The sequence below is a fragment of the Suricata suricatta genome, chromosome 1 (assembly GCF_006229205.1).
Source record: "Suricata suricatta isolate VVHF042 chromosome 1, meerkat_22Aug2017_6uvM2_HiC, whole genome shotgun sequence".
NCBI lineage: Eukaryota > Metazoa > Chordata > Mammalia > Carnivora > Herpestidae > Suricata > Suricata suricatta.
The window spans coordinates 187,992,001-188,008,395 of record NC_043700.1 but is presented as its reverse complement, the minus strand read 5'-3'; the positions used below and the strand labels follow the sequence as shown (position 1 = coordinate 188,008,395).

The following is a 16,395-nucleotide window of genomic DNA, read 5'->3' as shown; positions in this document are numbered from 1 at the left end:
GCCGGGACCCCAGGGTCTGCTGACAGGGGCCGCCTGCTTCGGAACAGGATGTGGTATGAAGTGGGTCATGCTGGGGTCTCAGTCAAGGGCCGTTTGTTCCAGAACTGCTGAAAGAACAGGTGCACAGGTGCACACAGGACCCCAGGCTGCCCAGCTGGAATGACCCAGGCACCCAGCCACCACGCGGCCTCAGGGAAGCAACATTACTGTCCCCTTCGGCCTCATTTATGACTGAGCTCACACCACACGTCCTTGAAACCCTCCCCATGAGCCATTAGGGAAAGAGGAGAAAAGCAGAGCCCAGAGACGGGGAGAAGAGTACGTGGAGTCACACAGCTCCAGGGCTCAGGGCTGGGATCTGAACTCCTGTTGTGAAGACGGTGCCGCCCCTGCCGTGCCTCCAGCAGGCTGCATGGGCCAATGGACACGCCGAGTGGCCCCGATAGCTGCCCAGGTACAAATCCCAGCTCCTCCTATGCCTCTGTTTCCTCATCTGTAAAATGGGGATGACACTGTCCTAAAGGACAGGACGGCTGAGGACCAACTGAGCAAACACACATGCAATGCTCAGTACACGCAGGTGTCAGAGCTCCTGTCAAACAGGCGGGCACAGCTGGAACGTCAGACCCGCGCCCCGCTCAGCTGCCCCACTCAGCTGCCCCGCCAGCGCCCCACTCAGCCGCCCCGCCGCTGCCCGCTGCACCCCCAGCCAAACCGACGCGGACCTACCTGCCCGATGCACACGACCACGGTGTAGCCTCCAGGGCCCACAGCCACGCACTTGGGTTGGACGTCCAGCTTCACCACTCCCTGCCCGCTGTTGGAGATGAGGGAAAACGTGTCACACCCACATCACAGGGGCTCAGCGTGCGTGTTAAGCACCCACTCGCTGCACACCCGAGCAGCTTAGGGGTCAGAAGTGAAGGTTCTAAGGGCGCCTGGGTGGCTCAGTCAGTCAAGCGTCCGACTTCGGCTCAGTTTGTGATCTCACGGTTTGTGAGTTCGAACCCCACAGAACCTGCTTTCCAAAGCAGGTGTCTCCCTGTCTCTCTGCTGCTCCAACTCCACTCATGCTCTGTCTCTCAAAAATGAATAAATGTTAAAAAAAATTTTTTTTTTTAAAAAGAAATGGAGGCTCTCCTCCGTCCATGCTCTGTGGATAATGAGCTAAAACCCGGGATTAGAGGAAGACCCTTTGTGGGAAAAAGACCAGAGATCACAGGGGGCTGGTGGCGGGTCAAGAGGAAGGACCAGGGTGCAGATGGGACGGAGCCCGCCCCTCACTCCCGCGGCCACAGCCACACTGCTCAGCGCTGCTCAGCGCAGGGACTCTTCCGAAGAAGCTGGCGTGTTCACGAGTGACGATCCTGTGTTTGCTTTTGGCGAAGGCCCTGAAACCACACCCCGCAGAAACTTGCACCCAGATCTAAGGAAAGTCCCATGTGACCGTGCTGGGCGCGGGGTCCAGTGGGCCGTGCCGATGCGGGGGCACCACGGAGCAGCCCGGAGGGCGGCCGGGTTCTGGGCCGGCTTCTGCCCTTCACCGTGAGGCTTGGCTAACTCTGTGCCCAGTCCCTCCAGGTGCAGAAGGACACACAGCACCTCAGTGAGTGTCACCAACACGTCCTCCGGCAGACGGGCTGGGAGGGGCGGGGGTCTGCACACGGAGCACCGTGCGGGGGCTGCGGGGGGAGACAGGTGCCCCATCTGTGCTTCCACGGGCAGACCTTGCTCTCCTTCCTCCTGCCATGCATGGGAAGCCGCAGATGCTGTTAACAGCTGCGACCCCAGCTCCAAGGTGAAGGCCAGTTCAAGACGCCAGGGCCAAACCAAACAACACTGCCTGTTACTCAGATGCCCTGGGGGCCTGTCTGTCCTTTGGAGCCACTGCCACGTGCGGGGGCCTTCCAGGGCCTAGCTGGGCCTCCCCGACAGCCCGCAGGCAGCCTCCTCTGTCCCCTTCCTTCGCTGCTGAGGGACAGAATGAAGGAGGCGCTCGGGATGAGACGTCCTTCCTGCTTCCTAGGCAGAGTCTACACTGGTCATGGTCTATGTGGGCCACCTGGACTCTAGCCCTGCCCTGGCTGAGGGCGTGGCCACGGAGCACTCGGGGACAGCAGGGAGAAGAGCAGAGTCATCGGCAGCAGTAAGCCCCCCAGCCCCACTTGCTGGCCCCCGGCCGCCTCACCTGTAGTCCCTCAGCGTGAGGTTGGTGTACCGCACCGTGTCGTCCATGCTGCAGCTCACCAGCTGCCCGGACTCGTCCACCGTCATCCTGGACACCTGGTTCGTGTGGCCCTTACCGGCGAAGGAGTCGTTCTCCCCCGTCTCTGAATCCCAGTAATGTGGGGCAGGGGTTAAGGAAAAGCCGCCTCCAGGACACGGTGCAGGGCCCCCGGGGAGGCCTGGCCCGCCTCGTTCGGGGCAGCATATTCCGGACAGGACTGTGAGGACAGGGCCCGAGGGGAAGCCCAGGGCAAGTCGACATCTGAATCCCAGGAAAGAGATTCTGGTGTCACAGAGAGACCACAGGGAGCGGGGACTGACCACTGGGGACACACCGAGTTATAAACTGCAGCTGGATCTCCGTAGCAGCGGCGGATGAGACCACCTGAGCCAATCATGGGACCGTGCCGATTCCGCTAGTTAACGGTGCACACGGATCACAGCCCATCCGCGGCGGCCTCCGGAGCGAGGGGACGGCCCCTCCCAGAGTGAGGGGACCGCATCAGTCACCACTAGCTAAGCTGTGCATGGTGCAGCCCGGGACGGGGGGCAGGAGACGGCCCCTGGACGGTTGGCAGGGCCTGGCCCACCTGGCGGGGCTGGTTTACAGACTGAGTCTGAGGTGCTCGGGCGCAAGGCGTGTGTTAAGCTATGACACTTCTCTTTCACGTACAGAACAACACTTCTCTTTCACATACAGGATGGACTATCTCGTTTTAAACGAAGATCATCATTCCCGGTAGAAAGCCTCAGGCGCGTCCCACTGCTGACACGCTCTTGTGATGGAGTCCCCGGCCCTCAATACCAGAGGCAACATCAGTATCTGTGAGCTTCAGAGGTTCACGTCGGCGTGCACCGATGCGGGGGCAGACCTGGGAGAGGAGGGAGCCATGCCCGGCCAGCTGAAGACTGCACGCTGGCCCAGGACAGATTCTAGAGCCTTCTCTGCCTCTGATTATAATGCAGCCCCCACTGAACACCACCCTCCTTATAGTTAACGGGATAAAGAGGGACCCATCTGCCCTCCGGAGCCAGACCTCTCCAGGGAAGACGGCAGAGCCCTGGAGGGACAAGCGGTCTCTGTGGGGGTGAGGCACACAGGGCTCCGGGACAGCCCTTCCCAGGAGGTAAGAGCATAGACTAGGAAACCGTCCCCACAGGGCAGGCCTTTCACAGGGCACCGACAGCTAGCTCCGTGATGTCCCCGTGGAGACCGCCAGGGACCCACCCAGCATGCTGCAGACCACAGCCCTGGGAGGAGGGGCTACCAGCCCCCGGCCGCACACAGAGCGGGGGCTGTGAGGTTCATGTGCCTCCGGAGAAAGTCCCCAGGACCGCAAGGACCCTCACCAGGAGGAGATCCAGGCTCCGGTCCCAGCTGCCACCCACGAGCCCTGTGACTCCGGGGAAGGCACCAGAGCATTCCGAGCTTCTGTCTTCTATGTTTACAACAAGGGGACCGTACTGCGAGGTTCTGGGTCCTTCTGAATTCAGAGACTCATGACTCACTGCTTGTGAGAGGGGCTGGGCAGCTCCAGGGGCCCAATGTGGAAGAGAACCAGCTCACCCAGAGTTCAACAGCCACTCCCAGCCGTGCAGGAAAAAGTGACCTGTCAGGTCACGGCTGCTGCCTGGAGCCTGGGGCCCCCAGTGCGGACACGGCCCATCTGGACATTCAGGACTGGCCAAGCCCTGCTGCTGCCACCTGGCTGGCCTTGCCTCTGGCTCCGTGGGGACAGAAAATTCCCACCTCTCCTGCCAGTGGCCCCAGAGCCAAGTTCATGAGTCAGGATATTAATGTGTCCATCGTGGCTCCCAGAGTAGATGTAGGACTTGCCGCCGTTTTTGTGCACCGTCAGACACTGGATTGACTTGCTGTGACCCTGCGGAGGAGACGGACGGGGGAGGGTGAGCAGAGAACCCGCCATCCTGCCCCTGTGACTCGCCAGCCACCCTCCACCGACCGCACCCCTGAGGGAGGAAGAGGCAGAAGACCCTCACCACTGCAGCCCCCGTGTGTCCGAAAACAGCTTCCAGGAGCCCCGGTCAGTCATATCCCCAGCTGACTGAGCATCTGACAACATCTTATGATGCGGCCTCTTCCCTCCTAGAACCTCAGCTCAACCCGGGCCAAGGATGGGATCTCAGAAAGCCTAGGAGCCTTGAGCCTAGTGTCAGGAGCACCCCCGAAAGGGGGCTATGCTGCTCACACCCGTCACAGAGGAGGATGAGCCCCAACCGTCAGCCGAGTTTCCGTGCAGCCGCAGTAGCTAGTGGATGGGTCTCGGGAGGCTCTGGTGCTCACAGAGGCAGGTGGGGAGGTGCCCGGGCCACCCAGAGAGACCCAGACAGTCTGGGGTGCTGCTGACAGCCTGCTCTCTCCCTGGACCCATAACTCACAGGCTGTCCGAGGGCTCTGACCCCTTAACCTCCCCGATTGGCAACATGGCAGGCACGGAGGACTCTACTGGCAGTCCCCGGCTGTAAAGGGGACGTGTAACCTCCCTGTAACTGCTCTGGAGGGGACTGGTGTGGGGCCTCATCACTGTGCCCGCCGCCCGACCAGGGGCAGGAGGGTCTCGTCTTTGTCTGCTCTTTGCCAGCAATGCTCTGCTGCCGGGAGGCACGATTCTGCACAGGCCCTGCCCCAGGAACTTCTGAGCTTTCCATGGGGCCCACTTGTTGCCACAATGCGGCAGGTGTCTCCAGAGGAAGGTGCACACAGTTCTCAGGGGACATGTTGGGCTATTTCCACCTCCCGTCTCCTTCTAGGCCAGAGTCCTGGCAGCCCTGACACTTCAAGTGTGGTGCTCAGACCAGTCTACCCCACTGGGCGTCCCACCTGTGTCCCAGGGACTCGGTGAGACGTGTGGGGACTCTGTGCACGTGCCCTGCCATGGCCGCGGCCTCACCTGGGAACCTGTGAGAACCCGGGGCTCTCACAGGCCGTGTTTCAACAAGCTGGGCCTCTCAGGGGAGTCTGATGGACCTTCTCCCTTGAGAACTGGTGCTCTGGCTACACGGCAGAACCCTTGGGTGTGTTTACAAGCACCCATACCTAGGGCCATCCCTGCAGGTTCTGACCCAGTCCCTCTGGGGCAAGCCAGGTACCAGCCCTTTTGCAGTCTAAACGTGCACCCAGGGCTGAGAACGGCTATTCGGACTCTGGCCTTTTCCTGGGCTCCCACCCGTGGCTTAGAAACTCCTGCAGCCCAAGATCAGCACCAGACACGCTGGGATTCACACACCTACGCAGATGCAGGCACGGGGCCAGGAGTCTCCTCTGAGAACTGTGAAAGCCCCAAGATTCCCTGAGCTGGCCCGGCAGGAACAGAAGCCCAGCCTGTGGGCCCCGTGTTCTCGGTGGCCCACAGGACACTGGCCTTCTGGGCACAGGCAGGCTGACGGCGATGCCTGAACCTCCCAAGCAATTTCTCCCTGTCACATCTGGAGGCCCAGCCCCAGCTCCCCTAGGCTCTGTGCCATGCTGGCTACACCACGCCAGGCTGGGGGCCCCTCAAGGAGAGGGCCCCACGCCCCGTCCTCAGGGCCAAGATGGGTGAGGCTTCATGAGAGCAAATGGCGTGGGGCCAGCAGTGAGGACATGTGCATCTGAATGGGGCACAGCGGTTCCCACCCTGGACAAGGCCTCCACTGACTCCTGGGCAAAAGCAGTGTCCGCAGGGATGTCAGCAGAGCCCACCCTGTCCCCAGCAAGCTCCTGGCTCTTGCCTGGCTGCTAGTTTCCGGATAGAGTGAGCTCACAAGGGCTGACGGTGGGAGAAGGCACGCCCACCCCCATCAAGGAAGGGGCACTCGGCACAGACCCTGGCCAGCAGCTGGCCCAAGGAAGCCTGTGGGTGACAGGATGTGAGCCGGGAACAGGGTCCTACTGCCTCTGGTGGCTTGCTGCACAAACTCCCAGCTGGGCACTCAAGACCTCTGTACCTCAGGGCCCATCTGCTTCTCCGAGCCCGTCCCCTCCTACGGGCTTCCCTGCCTGACCCACACAGGTCCCTGTGTCACAGCTGTAAGCCCTGAAGCGAGGGAGGCTGCTCGCCCCAGGACAGAGGGGCTCCTGACCGCAGAGGTAGGGCCACACCCCAAACCCCAGGCCCTGAGCCCCAGCCCTTCAAGAAGCTCAAAGGGAGCTCGGCTTCCAAACTCCCATTCTGCTGAGCTCACGTCCCACTCACCGAGCCGCCGGGGCCGGACCCCAAATTCAGCCTCACCTTGATGACCCGCAGGGGCTTGCTGGGGTTGTTTCTGTCCAGGTAGTTGATGTATCCCGACAGGGAGACGCTGAGGAGGTGGTCCTTCTGCCACAAGCAGCCCAGCTGCTGGTCCAGGACGGTGGAGCCCATCGTGAACGTGCTGACGACAGAGTTCACGTTGACGTCCCAAATCTTAGAGGTTTTGTCCCCAGAAGCAGACAGCAAGTGGGTGCTGTCAGGACTCCAGCTGATCTAGCAAACGGAACCGTGGGTCACGTGTCAGGGAACAGAGTCGGAGTGGGGGCGGTTCAGGAAGCAGCCTGTCCCCAGCCTTCCTTTCCAAGCAGGGAAAAGCCAAGCCCGGGAGGGACCACGGCCCCCTGAGGCTCGCAGCCGCCGCGGCCCGACCACAGCTGCACGCCTGTACTTACGGCGTAAATGCCTCCGTCGTGAGCCTTGCTTCCTCCCAGGGCACACACTTTCTCTCCCGTCTTTCCGTCATAGATGTAGATCTTTCGAGGAATAAACACACACGGGGGTCACAGGTGTGAGGATGCTCTCGCCAGCGGCTGTGAGAAGCGAGCCTCCCGCTGCCCTGGCTCTCCCACCAAGAGTTTGCTACTGGGACTCCTAAAAAAAGGAACTTAAAACAAGTGCTAACAGGGCTTCCAGCCCCACTAAGAAGGAGAGCGACAGGGCGCCTGCGTGGCTCGGTTGGTTGTGTATCTGACTCCCGATTTTGGCTCGGGTCATGATCTCTGAGCCTGGAATCTGCCTGGGATTCTCTCTCTCCCTCTGCCCCCACCTACCTCATGCTCTCTCTCGCTTTCTCCAAAAACAAAAAATAAAAGCAGAGATGAAAAGGGGTCCACCAACCCAGGAACCCGAGCACCCTCTCGCAGCGGGAGGGAGGGGAAGTTCTAGTTTCTCACGGGAAGACGGGCCTTGGAGGGTCTGCCTGCCCTGAACCGCTGGCAGGCCATCGGATGAGCCCCCACGCCGGCTCCCAGCCCTCACCTGGCCGTCCGCGCTGGCCGTGGCAAACCTGTTCCCGTCTGGAGAGAATCGCACACAGTTGACAAAGCGGCTGTGGTCCTGTGGGGAAGAGTATAGTTATCCACCCGAGACAGGAGCTTCTGAAAAGTTCTTTATGAAATAAATATGCAGTCTTCTTCAAACATCCACTCTGGCTGCCAGTGTGAACTGCCAGGCCGCCGGAAGACCTCAGGGCTTACAGAAAACAAGTTCGAAGCAGCCCCTGACTCACTGGACAGGCCTAGGCCTCCCTATTCCCACACCTGGGGTGCACTCCTTCCCCTCTGGCAGCCAGAGCCCGTCCTCTTCCCTCAGGAGCCCAGAGAGACCTCATGCCCAGAACCTGCAGGCCTCTTCCGGGAGTCTCCGGGGCCCAGCACACAGCAGGTGCTCCTTGAGCTGGAGTGAACAACCAGAAATGAAACAATAGTCAAGGACTTCCTGAGAATAAGACTCCAAATGACCCTCCAGGGGGAATTCCCATCCCTAAAGGAACAACTCATTCTTTTCCAAATCAAGGATTTGCATAAGGAATCATCCTCTGAGCACTCCAGGCCCCTCTCCACAGGAGGGAGCACTAGAGCTCTCCCGGGGGAGGAAGGCCTAATTGCCTCTGTGGGTATATGTGGCTAGTTGCAGGGGTGGGGGGGGACATGGACGGGATGGGGACCCCTACTCATCCGCTGCCTTCATAGCACCCTCCAAAACCCAGCACTGGCTCCACTTAATCAGGAGCTGCATGTGTGTGGGGGCGGGGGGGTCTGCAAGTGTCCCTATCATGTTATGGGGTAAACTGTGCCCCAAAGACACAAGCTGAATTCGTGCTATCTGAACCTCATTCGGAAACAGTCTTTGCAGAGGCATTCAAGATGCGGTCGTTAGCCGGTCCTAATGTGATGACCCAGACAGGGAGGGAAGAGCAAGTGCAAACGGAGGCGGACAGGGCTCGGGCTCCCTCGAGCCAAGAAACCCCAGGGGTAACAGAATCTGGGAGGAGTTGGGGAAGCATGAGCTGGGGACACCTGGGTCTCAGAAACGACTAAATGCCTGATGGTCAAGCCGTGGTTTGCAGAACTTTGTTCCCGCAGCGCGTAACACTCCTGTGGTCACAGCCCTTCAGGTGCACTGTGTCCACTGCCCTGGTGAAGAAACCCAGGCCAGAAGGGGAAGCCGGGGTGGGGTTCCCAGGGAGGGGGAGCCCCAGAGCCAGGGTCAAAGGAATCCATGTGCCTGCAAAGTCCAGCTGGGAGGGTGAGAACAGCCTTCTGGAAGCTGACGCTGGGGTTTCCCTGGTGGAGGCAGCCCACCGCGCTCCACAGACCCATGTGACTGCGACCTGGCTCCAGGCCAGGCGCTCGGGCCCATGCGGCTGGTCCTGAGCGGGAGCACAAAGCAGGCCCAGCCCCTGCTGTCCCGCACTGACTCCCTTTCCTGCAGCCAGGAGGCCAGAAACAGCCAACACAGTACTTCCCTGGGAGGGACTCCCAGCAGGGGCGGGTATCGAGTCACCCTCCTGAGTCACCCTCTCCACCCTAGAGAGACCAGCAGGGACAAGAAAGCCTGAGCACTGAGAGGGGCGATGCTGGACTGGTTTACATAGCCGCTTTCCTTCCTGCCTCCTAGTGAGCACCGTCGTGGGGCAGGGACTTTGCTCTGACTGAAGAGCTTGTCCTCTGGGACCATCACCAGTGCCCCTGACGGAGGCACGATGGGCTCACGGCTTCAGCCTTAACCTGGCTTTGGATTTGTGGCCACTGGGAGGCGGTTCCTATTACCAACAGGCCACCCACCTGCCTCCTGGGGCCCAGCTGCCCTGGGGCCAGGGTGACGCGGCCCTGAGTTTCCCGTGTGTGCTCCTCTGTGCTCCATGACCAGCAGCAGGAGCAATCCACCAGTGGGAGCCAGAGCAGAACCAATCTGCTTTCCAAACCAGGATCCTGTGAGCCCTCCTGGGTGCTTCTGCCTCCACCACCTCCCGTCACCCATCGTCACCCATCACCTAACCGCCGTAGGGCTTCAGGGAGCCAACCCCGGTGCCGTCCACCCAGCTGCAGCCGGCCCAGGGAGGCAGGGCCGCCCAAGTCCAGGATGCCGAAAGTGCACACGACAAATGGAGCAGACCCTGGGCTGAAGAGGTCGCTCTGGTGGGGTGCAGATTCTCCTTTACTAGGCATGAGGATACTATGAATTAGATGGCCAGCCGCCACTTAATTCCACCTCGTAACAAACTGCAGTTTTGCTGGTTCCCTTAGAGAACAGGAATGTCCCCGTATCCCCACCCCAGCTGGCAGAAGATGGGACACCCCCCTGAAGGGCACCAGACCCCTAAGCCCCACACCTGCCTATGTCCAGCCAGGGGCTGACGCGACCCCACGATGATGCGCTATCTCCCAGACCCCCGCTCCGTCTCTCTGGGTCAGGTCCCTCAGAGCACTCAGCACCCCTGATGTTACAGGGTACGCCACACGATGGATTTGTGGCCCTTCCCCCTGCTGGAACGCAGGATCCCCCTCCCCAAAGGCCTGGGAACAAGGCAGACCTGTGGGACAGCCTGGGTTTGGCAGGGCCAGACCCAGCAGACAAGCCGAGGACCAGGCGCTGTGTGAATCCAAGGCCTCAGGCTTTAGAAACTCCTCCCTGTCAGCTTTTCCTGCAGCCTGAGCCAAGAGTCCAAACGAGCCGGAGACTGATGTCTGCTCCTGAAATAGCCCACTTCTAGGGAGACAAGCAGTGAACAGCCCATTAACCAAAAAAGCGAGGGCTAAAAATAGCTCACTCCACGGGGAGGTGAGGCCTGAGTACAAAGAAGGAACGGGTCTGGGGAAACTTCCTGGGGAGGGTTCAGACATCTGAAGGCTTCCTCCTGCTCCTGCGGCCTGAGCCAGCCGCCAGCCACCACCCACTGGGGGTGGGGGAGGCGCCAACCCCCTCCCCCACCCCCAAAGGAGTCAAGGCACAGGCCTTCCCCAATGTGGTAGGCCCTTGGTGTCCGCCCATCAGTCACAGCCAACGCCCCGGAGCTCTGGCGGGGACCGGGTCAGGGGGTCCTCCCCAGAACACCCCACCGTCATTATCTCCCCATCATCACCTGACCATCATCACCCGCTCTCGACAATGAGAACGCGGAATCAGGAAGCCATTAGGTAGTAAGTAATGGACCTGAGCCCATGTCACTGATAGGGTCAGAGCACCACTGGGCTCACGGCCTGACTCCAGCTGGTCAGCTCAGATGTCCCCTCCGGGAGCCCTCCCTGGTCCCACTGGCCTCAGCTCACTGCCACTGACCCACACCGACATGCCCTGGGCCCGCCTATCTTGTTCCCGTCGTGAGCTCATGGAGAGAGGAACAGGCTCGACGCCGATGCCCACCCCCTCCCCCTCTTCCCTGAGCACAGCCTCCATGGCCAGTGCTCTGGAAATGGGTTTCTGCCTCGCCTTGCTCCAGTCTGTGTCCCCTCCACACCCGGCTCCCCCCTCACTCTGTGAAGTCTTCCTTGTAAGGCGCTGTGAGGGGCCACACACCGCATCCTTTGCCAAGCTCAGCTACCACTGACTCCGGAGAAGGGGAAGGGGACAGCAAGCTTCTCCATGTGAGCCTGGCCAGGCCACTCACCCTGCCTTCCTGCCTGCCTGCGGTCAGCCATGGCTTGCGCGGGAGACGAGGAAGGAAACAGGAGGGAGGGGACGTGTCCTGCTGCCCCCCACCCCCAGCACGACAGTCACTAATGCGCCCACAGCTCTCTGAAAAGCAAGACCAGCAGACACAAAGGCTATGCTCACCGAGGCAGGGCATTCTGTGGGCCCCGCCCAGGCCCAAGACAAAGGAGGCCCCCAATACACTTCAAAGGCCCCACACGGAGTGAGTTAGTAGACGGGAGAAATACTACCAGAAAATCCTGCATATCAACGTTCTGATTTTACTTAACTGTCTGGAAAAGGAGCAGTTCTAATAATAGCAAAGACAGATTTGTAGCTCAAGTCACCTCCGCTGGGTAGAAGGACGTGGGACGCCCCTGCCTGGAGCCACCGGGGGCGGGGGGAGAGGGGGGGACGGCCAGTCCCTCCCCGAGCAGCCCCGCTGGGCCCCTGGGAGGAGAGGAGATGCAGGTGCTCCATCTGCGCTCAGACCCTCAGTCGGGAAGTTTCCACCTCCAGGGCAGAGGGCTGAAGCCTGCACCAGCAGGCGCGGGGCACAGGAGTGCTGCCCTGTGACCACAACACCTGGATGTGGACACCGTCCCCCGCAGTGTGTGCTACAGAGGGGCGTCCACGGCCGGCCCGGGGCGGCCAACCTGCTCACCCGACAGAAGAGGAGGGCCAGAGGGGTGTGCATGCTCACAGAGCACCCCAGCGGGCAGGTGCACGGGCAAGGCAGGCCAGCAGACGATTCGCTGGGCCTGTTCTCACACACCCGGACGCACCTGCTGCAGAGACGCACGTGGCAGGAAGAAATGCCTGCTACTGTAGGGACAGGAGCGGGCAAGGGTCCCCTGCCCCTTTTTCCTTAGCTCCTTTACCCACAGAATGCCAAGGGTGGAGACAGGGATGCCCAAAGCCTCCGTCCCACATTGGCCTACCCTGGGGGCCCAGTGTCTGAAATGTGGGTGGGCCAAGGCCCATTCAGGTGAAGGTTCCTCCACTCTGAGTTTCTACAGCCTCTTGGGCCCACTGCAGGTTTAAAAAAAAACTAATGCTGAACTGAGAGCCCGAGGGCCCAGGAGAGTCTGGCTGAAGCTGATCCAAGACTCAGGCCTGGAGGCACCAGGAGTCACTCTCCATGACACAAGCAGCTGGTTGAAACCAATAAATGCGGAAACAAAAACGAAAAGCAATTCGATCCCCCTCCTTGAGCCAGCAGGATGGGAAGGTGGTCTGACCTCAGCGAGTGGGGTCACTCTGGTCTGTTCTGAAACACGTTCCCTCCCCCTGGTACAAGCACCAGCGGTGGCGTCTTCCTTTAGCGCATGCTGACACTGAGGGCACAACTCCTTTTTCGGGGCAACTTGAACTCAGCTCCTCTGTGCTCCTGCATGCCCACCCCCTCATCCCGTGGCCTTGAACGTGCTCAAGAGGAAGACAGCAAGGAGCTGGAGCCTGGACGGGTGGGCAGCCAGCCATCCACTCCAGCTTTACTCCGGGGTTTTGAGGCTCCAGGGCAGATGCCCGTGGAAGAGTCAGACTCATGGACAAAGCTGTCAGCACTTTACAAGGCATATGGGGTGGGTGCTGGTGGGGCGGGGGGACCGAGTGCTCTCCCCAGCCTTCATTCTCTAGGCCAACTGAGGCTGTTAGAATCTTCTCCAACGGAAGCCCAAAGAACTCCTCATGGATGCGGAGATGCTCACCAGCATCTCACGTGTGCCCACAGCTTGGCGGGGCCAGCGGAGGAGGGCCGTCACCATCCCATCTTCCAAGGGGGACCCAGACACACCATCGCCCCCCGAGGCTTGCAGAGCCAGCCAGCTGCAGCGCTGGGCTGTCCCCAGTGTCCCCCATTCCAGGTCTGCAGCACTTCTGTCCTCCCCCAGGTCCTCATGCAAGACCCACAGGGGACAGGCTCCAGAGGCAGACATGAGGACAAGCTATGTGCCCTTTCTGGACCCTGGTGCCAGCCAGACAAACGTTCACACCTGACCCCCCGCCAGCACTCCGGGGAGAGGGCTGTATTCTCGGGTTAGAAAGAAGAGCGGGAAGAGGAAGTATATCCCAGCCAAGTCCTCAAGGGAGGACACGGAGAAGGCTGGCAGTGTGGTGAAGTCACAGCTCGGGCTGACTAGACGCAAAACCTGGCCCTACTCACTCACCACTGAGCTGCTCCCTGCTGGGTTTTCTCTCCATCTGCAAAGAGGAAACGATCCCTCCCGGGGCAGGGAAGGGAGTTCCACCAGCTCGGAGCCCAGATCGCGTCCAAGCGAAATCAAACAGCAGGGGAGAAGGAGGGGGGACCTGGGAGCCAGACAGCGTCCCCGAGACAGGCTAGGATGGCCTCTTGTTGCCACAGAAACCTCCCGTCTCCCTCAGCCTTCCTCTCCTGGGTGCGAGGCAGGATGCTCCGTGATCTGACTCCGTCTGACTCAGCACTCCTCGCTCACCCTGCCTCCCACGGCCCGTCCACCTGCACGCAGTGAGTGCTGACTTAGAACCACGGCCTTCACCAAAGCCGCCGCCGCCCGCCAGCCAGGCGGCAGCCACACGGACTGCTGCAAAGGGACCTCTGGGCCGCACACCCCGAGGGGCACAGAAGGCCTTGCTGTGCTTCCCATGCAGCCGGCCTGGCCCTGTTCAGGGGCCCTGGGCATGAGTTGAAGCCTGCTCCACTCCCAGCAGGACCCCCTGCAGAGCCCTCCTCTGCGGATTCTGCCCACCGGCTGGGTGTTGCCCGGGGGACCTGCTGAGGTCATCATCCTTTCCAGCCACACTGCCCGCCGTGTCTATGAATCACTGCGGTTAGTCATCGAGTTAAGAGCAGGCCCAGGAAACCACTTTAAGGACATTCTCTCATTTAATCCTTGACCGGATAGGGCAGGGAGTCGCTCTGGACCTGTGGGCCACCGTGCAGTGCAGCTAAGTTCAAGGTTAAAATGCTCTGGTATCGGGGCCTCCACACCCACCTGGCCAGAACCATCCACACAGGCCTGAGGACTGTGTGGGCGGGGGCTCGAGGGCTGCCCCACACGCTTCGTGTGCGAAGCTCCCCTGTAAGCCCACTTCCGGCCATGCGTCAACACAGCGCCGCGTTCAAGGCACGTGCCTGCGGCCTGCTGCCAGCGCCTCAAGGTCGGGACTGCCGGTTTTGCACGCAAGCCACCCCCAGGGGGATGTCCACTTACGCCAATTGTAAACTTGAACTTGAATGGAGGCCCCTCAAAGAACGCGGCACAGTTATCGTCACTGCCCGTTGCCAGCCGGTACGGTCTGCTCTGCTTGATGTCCACGCTGTTGATGACTTTGTTGTGTCCTGTGATCTCACCCACGGAGGAGCCACTGTCCCACAGGAAGACAGCTCCAAACCTTTACCCAACGAGAGGAGTCACAGGAAAAAGTCAGTCCTGGGGATGGTTGAGGAGATGTGGGCAGCTGTGCTCAGAGGGGGCAGTGTGCAGGGCCACGCCTCGTGCACGCTCGGTAAAGGAATGAACACTCAAGGCCCCCCGTGGCTTCGGGTCTGCACAGCATCTGTCAGAGAATCCGAGAGCAGGTGCCTTCAGGGACTGGGTCCCCTACAAGGTCGAAGGTGCCGTAGAAACACCTGCCAGTGGAGCAGCTTGATGGCTGAGCGGTTTCCTAACAGTCTTCCTGGGCGGGACCCAGGGCTTTACCAGCCACCACCCCCGCCAGGAAGGAGCGGATGCCTGCGCTCAGCTGGCATCTGATAAAAACGTACTGCGGGGGTTACTACGTGTGACCGAATGAAAACTGAGTTGTTAAGGCCAGCAGGATGGCTGGAAAAGCTATGGCAGAACTAATACCTGCCAGAACATGCAGTAAAAACAGCCTCTGAGTAAGGGAGATGTGTGTTTGCCAAGTCCAAGTGCTTGACGGCAGCTGGGGTGCCCTGGGGGGAGCCCTGACCACACTTGGAGCAGGAAACCTGAGTCAAGGTACTGACTCGTCTGGTCATTAGAGCTGTGAGCGCGGCAGCCGCTGCGGGCCACCTGCCCCCCTTCCTTCATTCAGTGACCATCTCAGGTGGTGTGCCCAGCTCCCCGCAGCCAGGTGGGGCCGGTATGCTGGGAGAGACCCCAGCCACGCTCCTGACAGCCATAACTCTCCCACCTCCTTCCCTGCTGCCCGGTCTGTGGGCACAGCGGCTGGAGCACCGGGAGGTGAGGGGCCAAGGATGTCAGAGACAGAGAGGCACCTGGGCCCTGGGGGGGGTGGGGGCTTCACACACAAGTCCAAGCTGGCACAGACATCCCTGCTCCCCTCCCACCAGGGGCCCCCGGAAAGAAAGCACAGCCAAGGGACACAGGCGAGGGGCCGAGGCCAGAGACTCACTTCTCCCTTCCTTCCCCGACCACTGCGATCCTCTTACTGTCTTCCGTCCAAGCAATGTCCTTGATCTTCCCAGCGAAAGGCTGATACTCATACTTTAGGAGGTGCTCCTTCTGCGTGGTATCCCAGATCCTCAGTTTCCCAGATACATCTGTGGACGCAAGGGGGCGGTGAGAGCCATGGTGACCCCTGGGGCACGGCCGTGTGGGCACACGGCCCGTACAGCACCACCCAGGGCTCACAGGCTTGCTGGAGCTGCCCCGGCTGTTTCTGGGAGGACGGACGAGTCTCAGGGAAGCAAAACCCGCTCCTGGTCAGTCAGAGCCTGTGGCCTCTGCGAGGGCCAGCAGTCACCTGGGTGACGCGCCCTGTGCGGGGACCAGAACGCCAGGAACACGTGGAGGCATGTGTCCAAGGCATCGGGAAGCGGTCTGGTTCCAGGGCTGCAGTTTCCTCGTGGGGGGTGGGGGGGCATCTAAGCAACACGAGGGTCTAGGGCAGATTTCTTAACACTCGGGACTGGAGTTCTCCACTTCCAAGCTGCGACAACACAGCAGCCTCTCCCACGCAGTGGGCGCACTCACACAGACCAGGAGCACAGCTGCGTGCAGCTAAAGCCTGCCAGGGTCCCCTCCACTCCACCCGCGCCACCCCTTCGCGTCGCAGGCGTGTCCCGCAGCCCAGACGACGACATGGGTGTCGCAGGATCCCTGTGGGAGGCGCACGAGGGTGCCGGAAGGGGAAGAGGCCCTACAGACAGAAGCCGGAGCCAGGGGGGATTAGTAACGAAGCGATATGGGGTCGGGGCGCAGCACACCCTTGCCTTCCCTGCCAGGGTCCACTCGTCAAGCTGCTCATCACTCATCACTGGATAGCGAACGAAGGCTCTGCGGGAGGCTGTCGGAGACCGACTCGTGAACAAACA

The 16,395-nt window shown here is 60.9% G+C and overlaps 1 protein-coding gene across 1 annotated transcript in view; it reads right to left on the bottom strand.

The window, feature by feature from the left end:
* Positions 1-16,395, bottom strand: part of WDR1 (WD repeat domain 1) — a 37,100-nt gene that overhangs the window by 5,421 nt on the left and 15,284 nt on the right. The window contains exons 4-11 of the mRNA XM_029952392.1: positions 15,474-15,621; positions 14,306-14,486; positions 7,458-7,535; positions 6,872-6,952; positions 6,459-6,692; positions 4,022-4,109; positions 2,189-2,345; positions 730-817 (exon numbers count right to left, since the gene is read on the bottom strand). Of these exons, the coding sequence (XP_029808252.1) occupies positions 730-817; positions 2,189-2,345; positions 4,022-4,109; positions 6,459-6,692; positions 6,872-6,952; positions 7,458-7,535; positions 14,306-14,486; positions 15,474-15,621 (1,055 nt within the window). The remainder of the gene's footprint in view (positions 1-729; positions 818-2,188; positions 2,346-4,021; positions 4,110-6,458; positions 6,693-6,871; positions 6,953-7,457; positions 7,536-14,305; positions 14,487-15,473; positions 15,622-16,395) is intronic.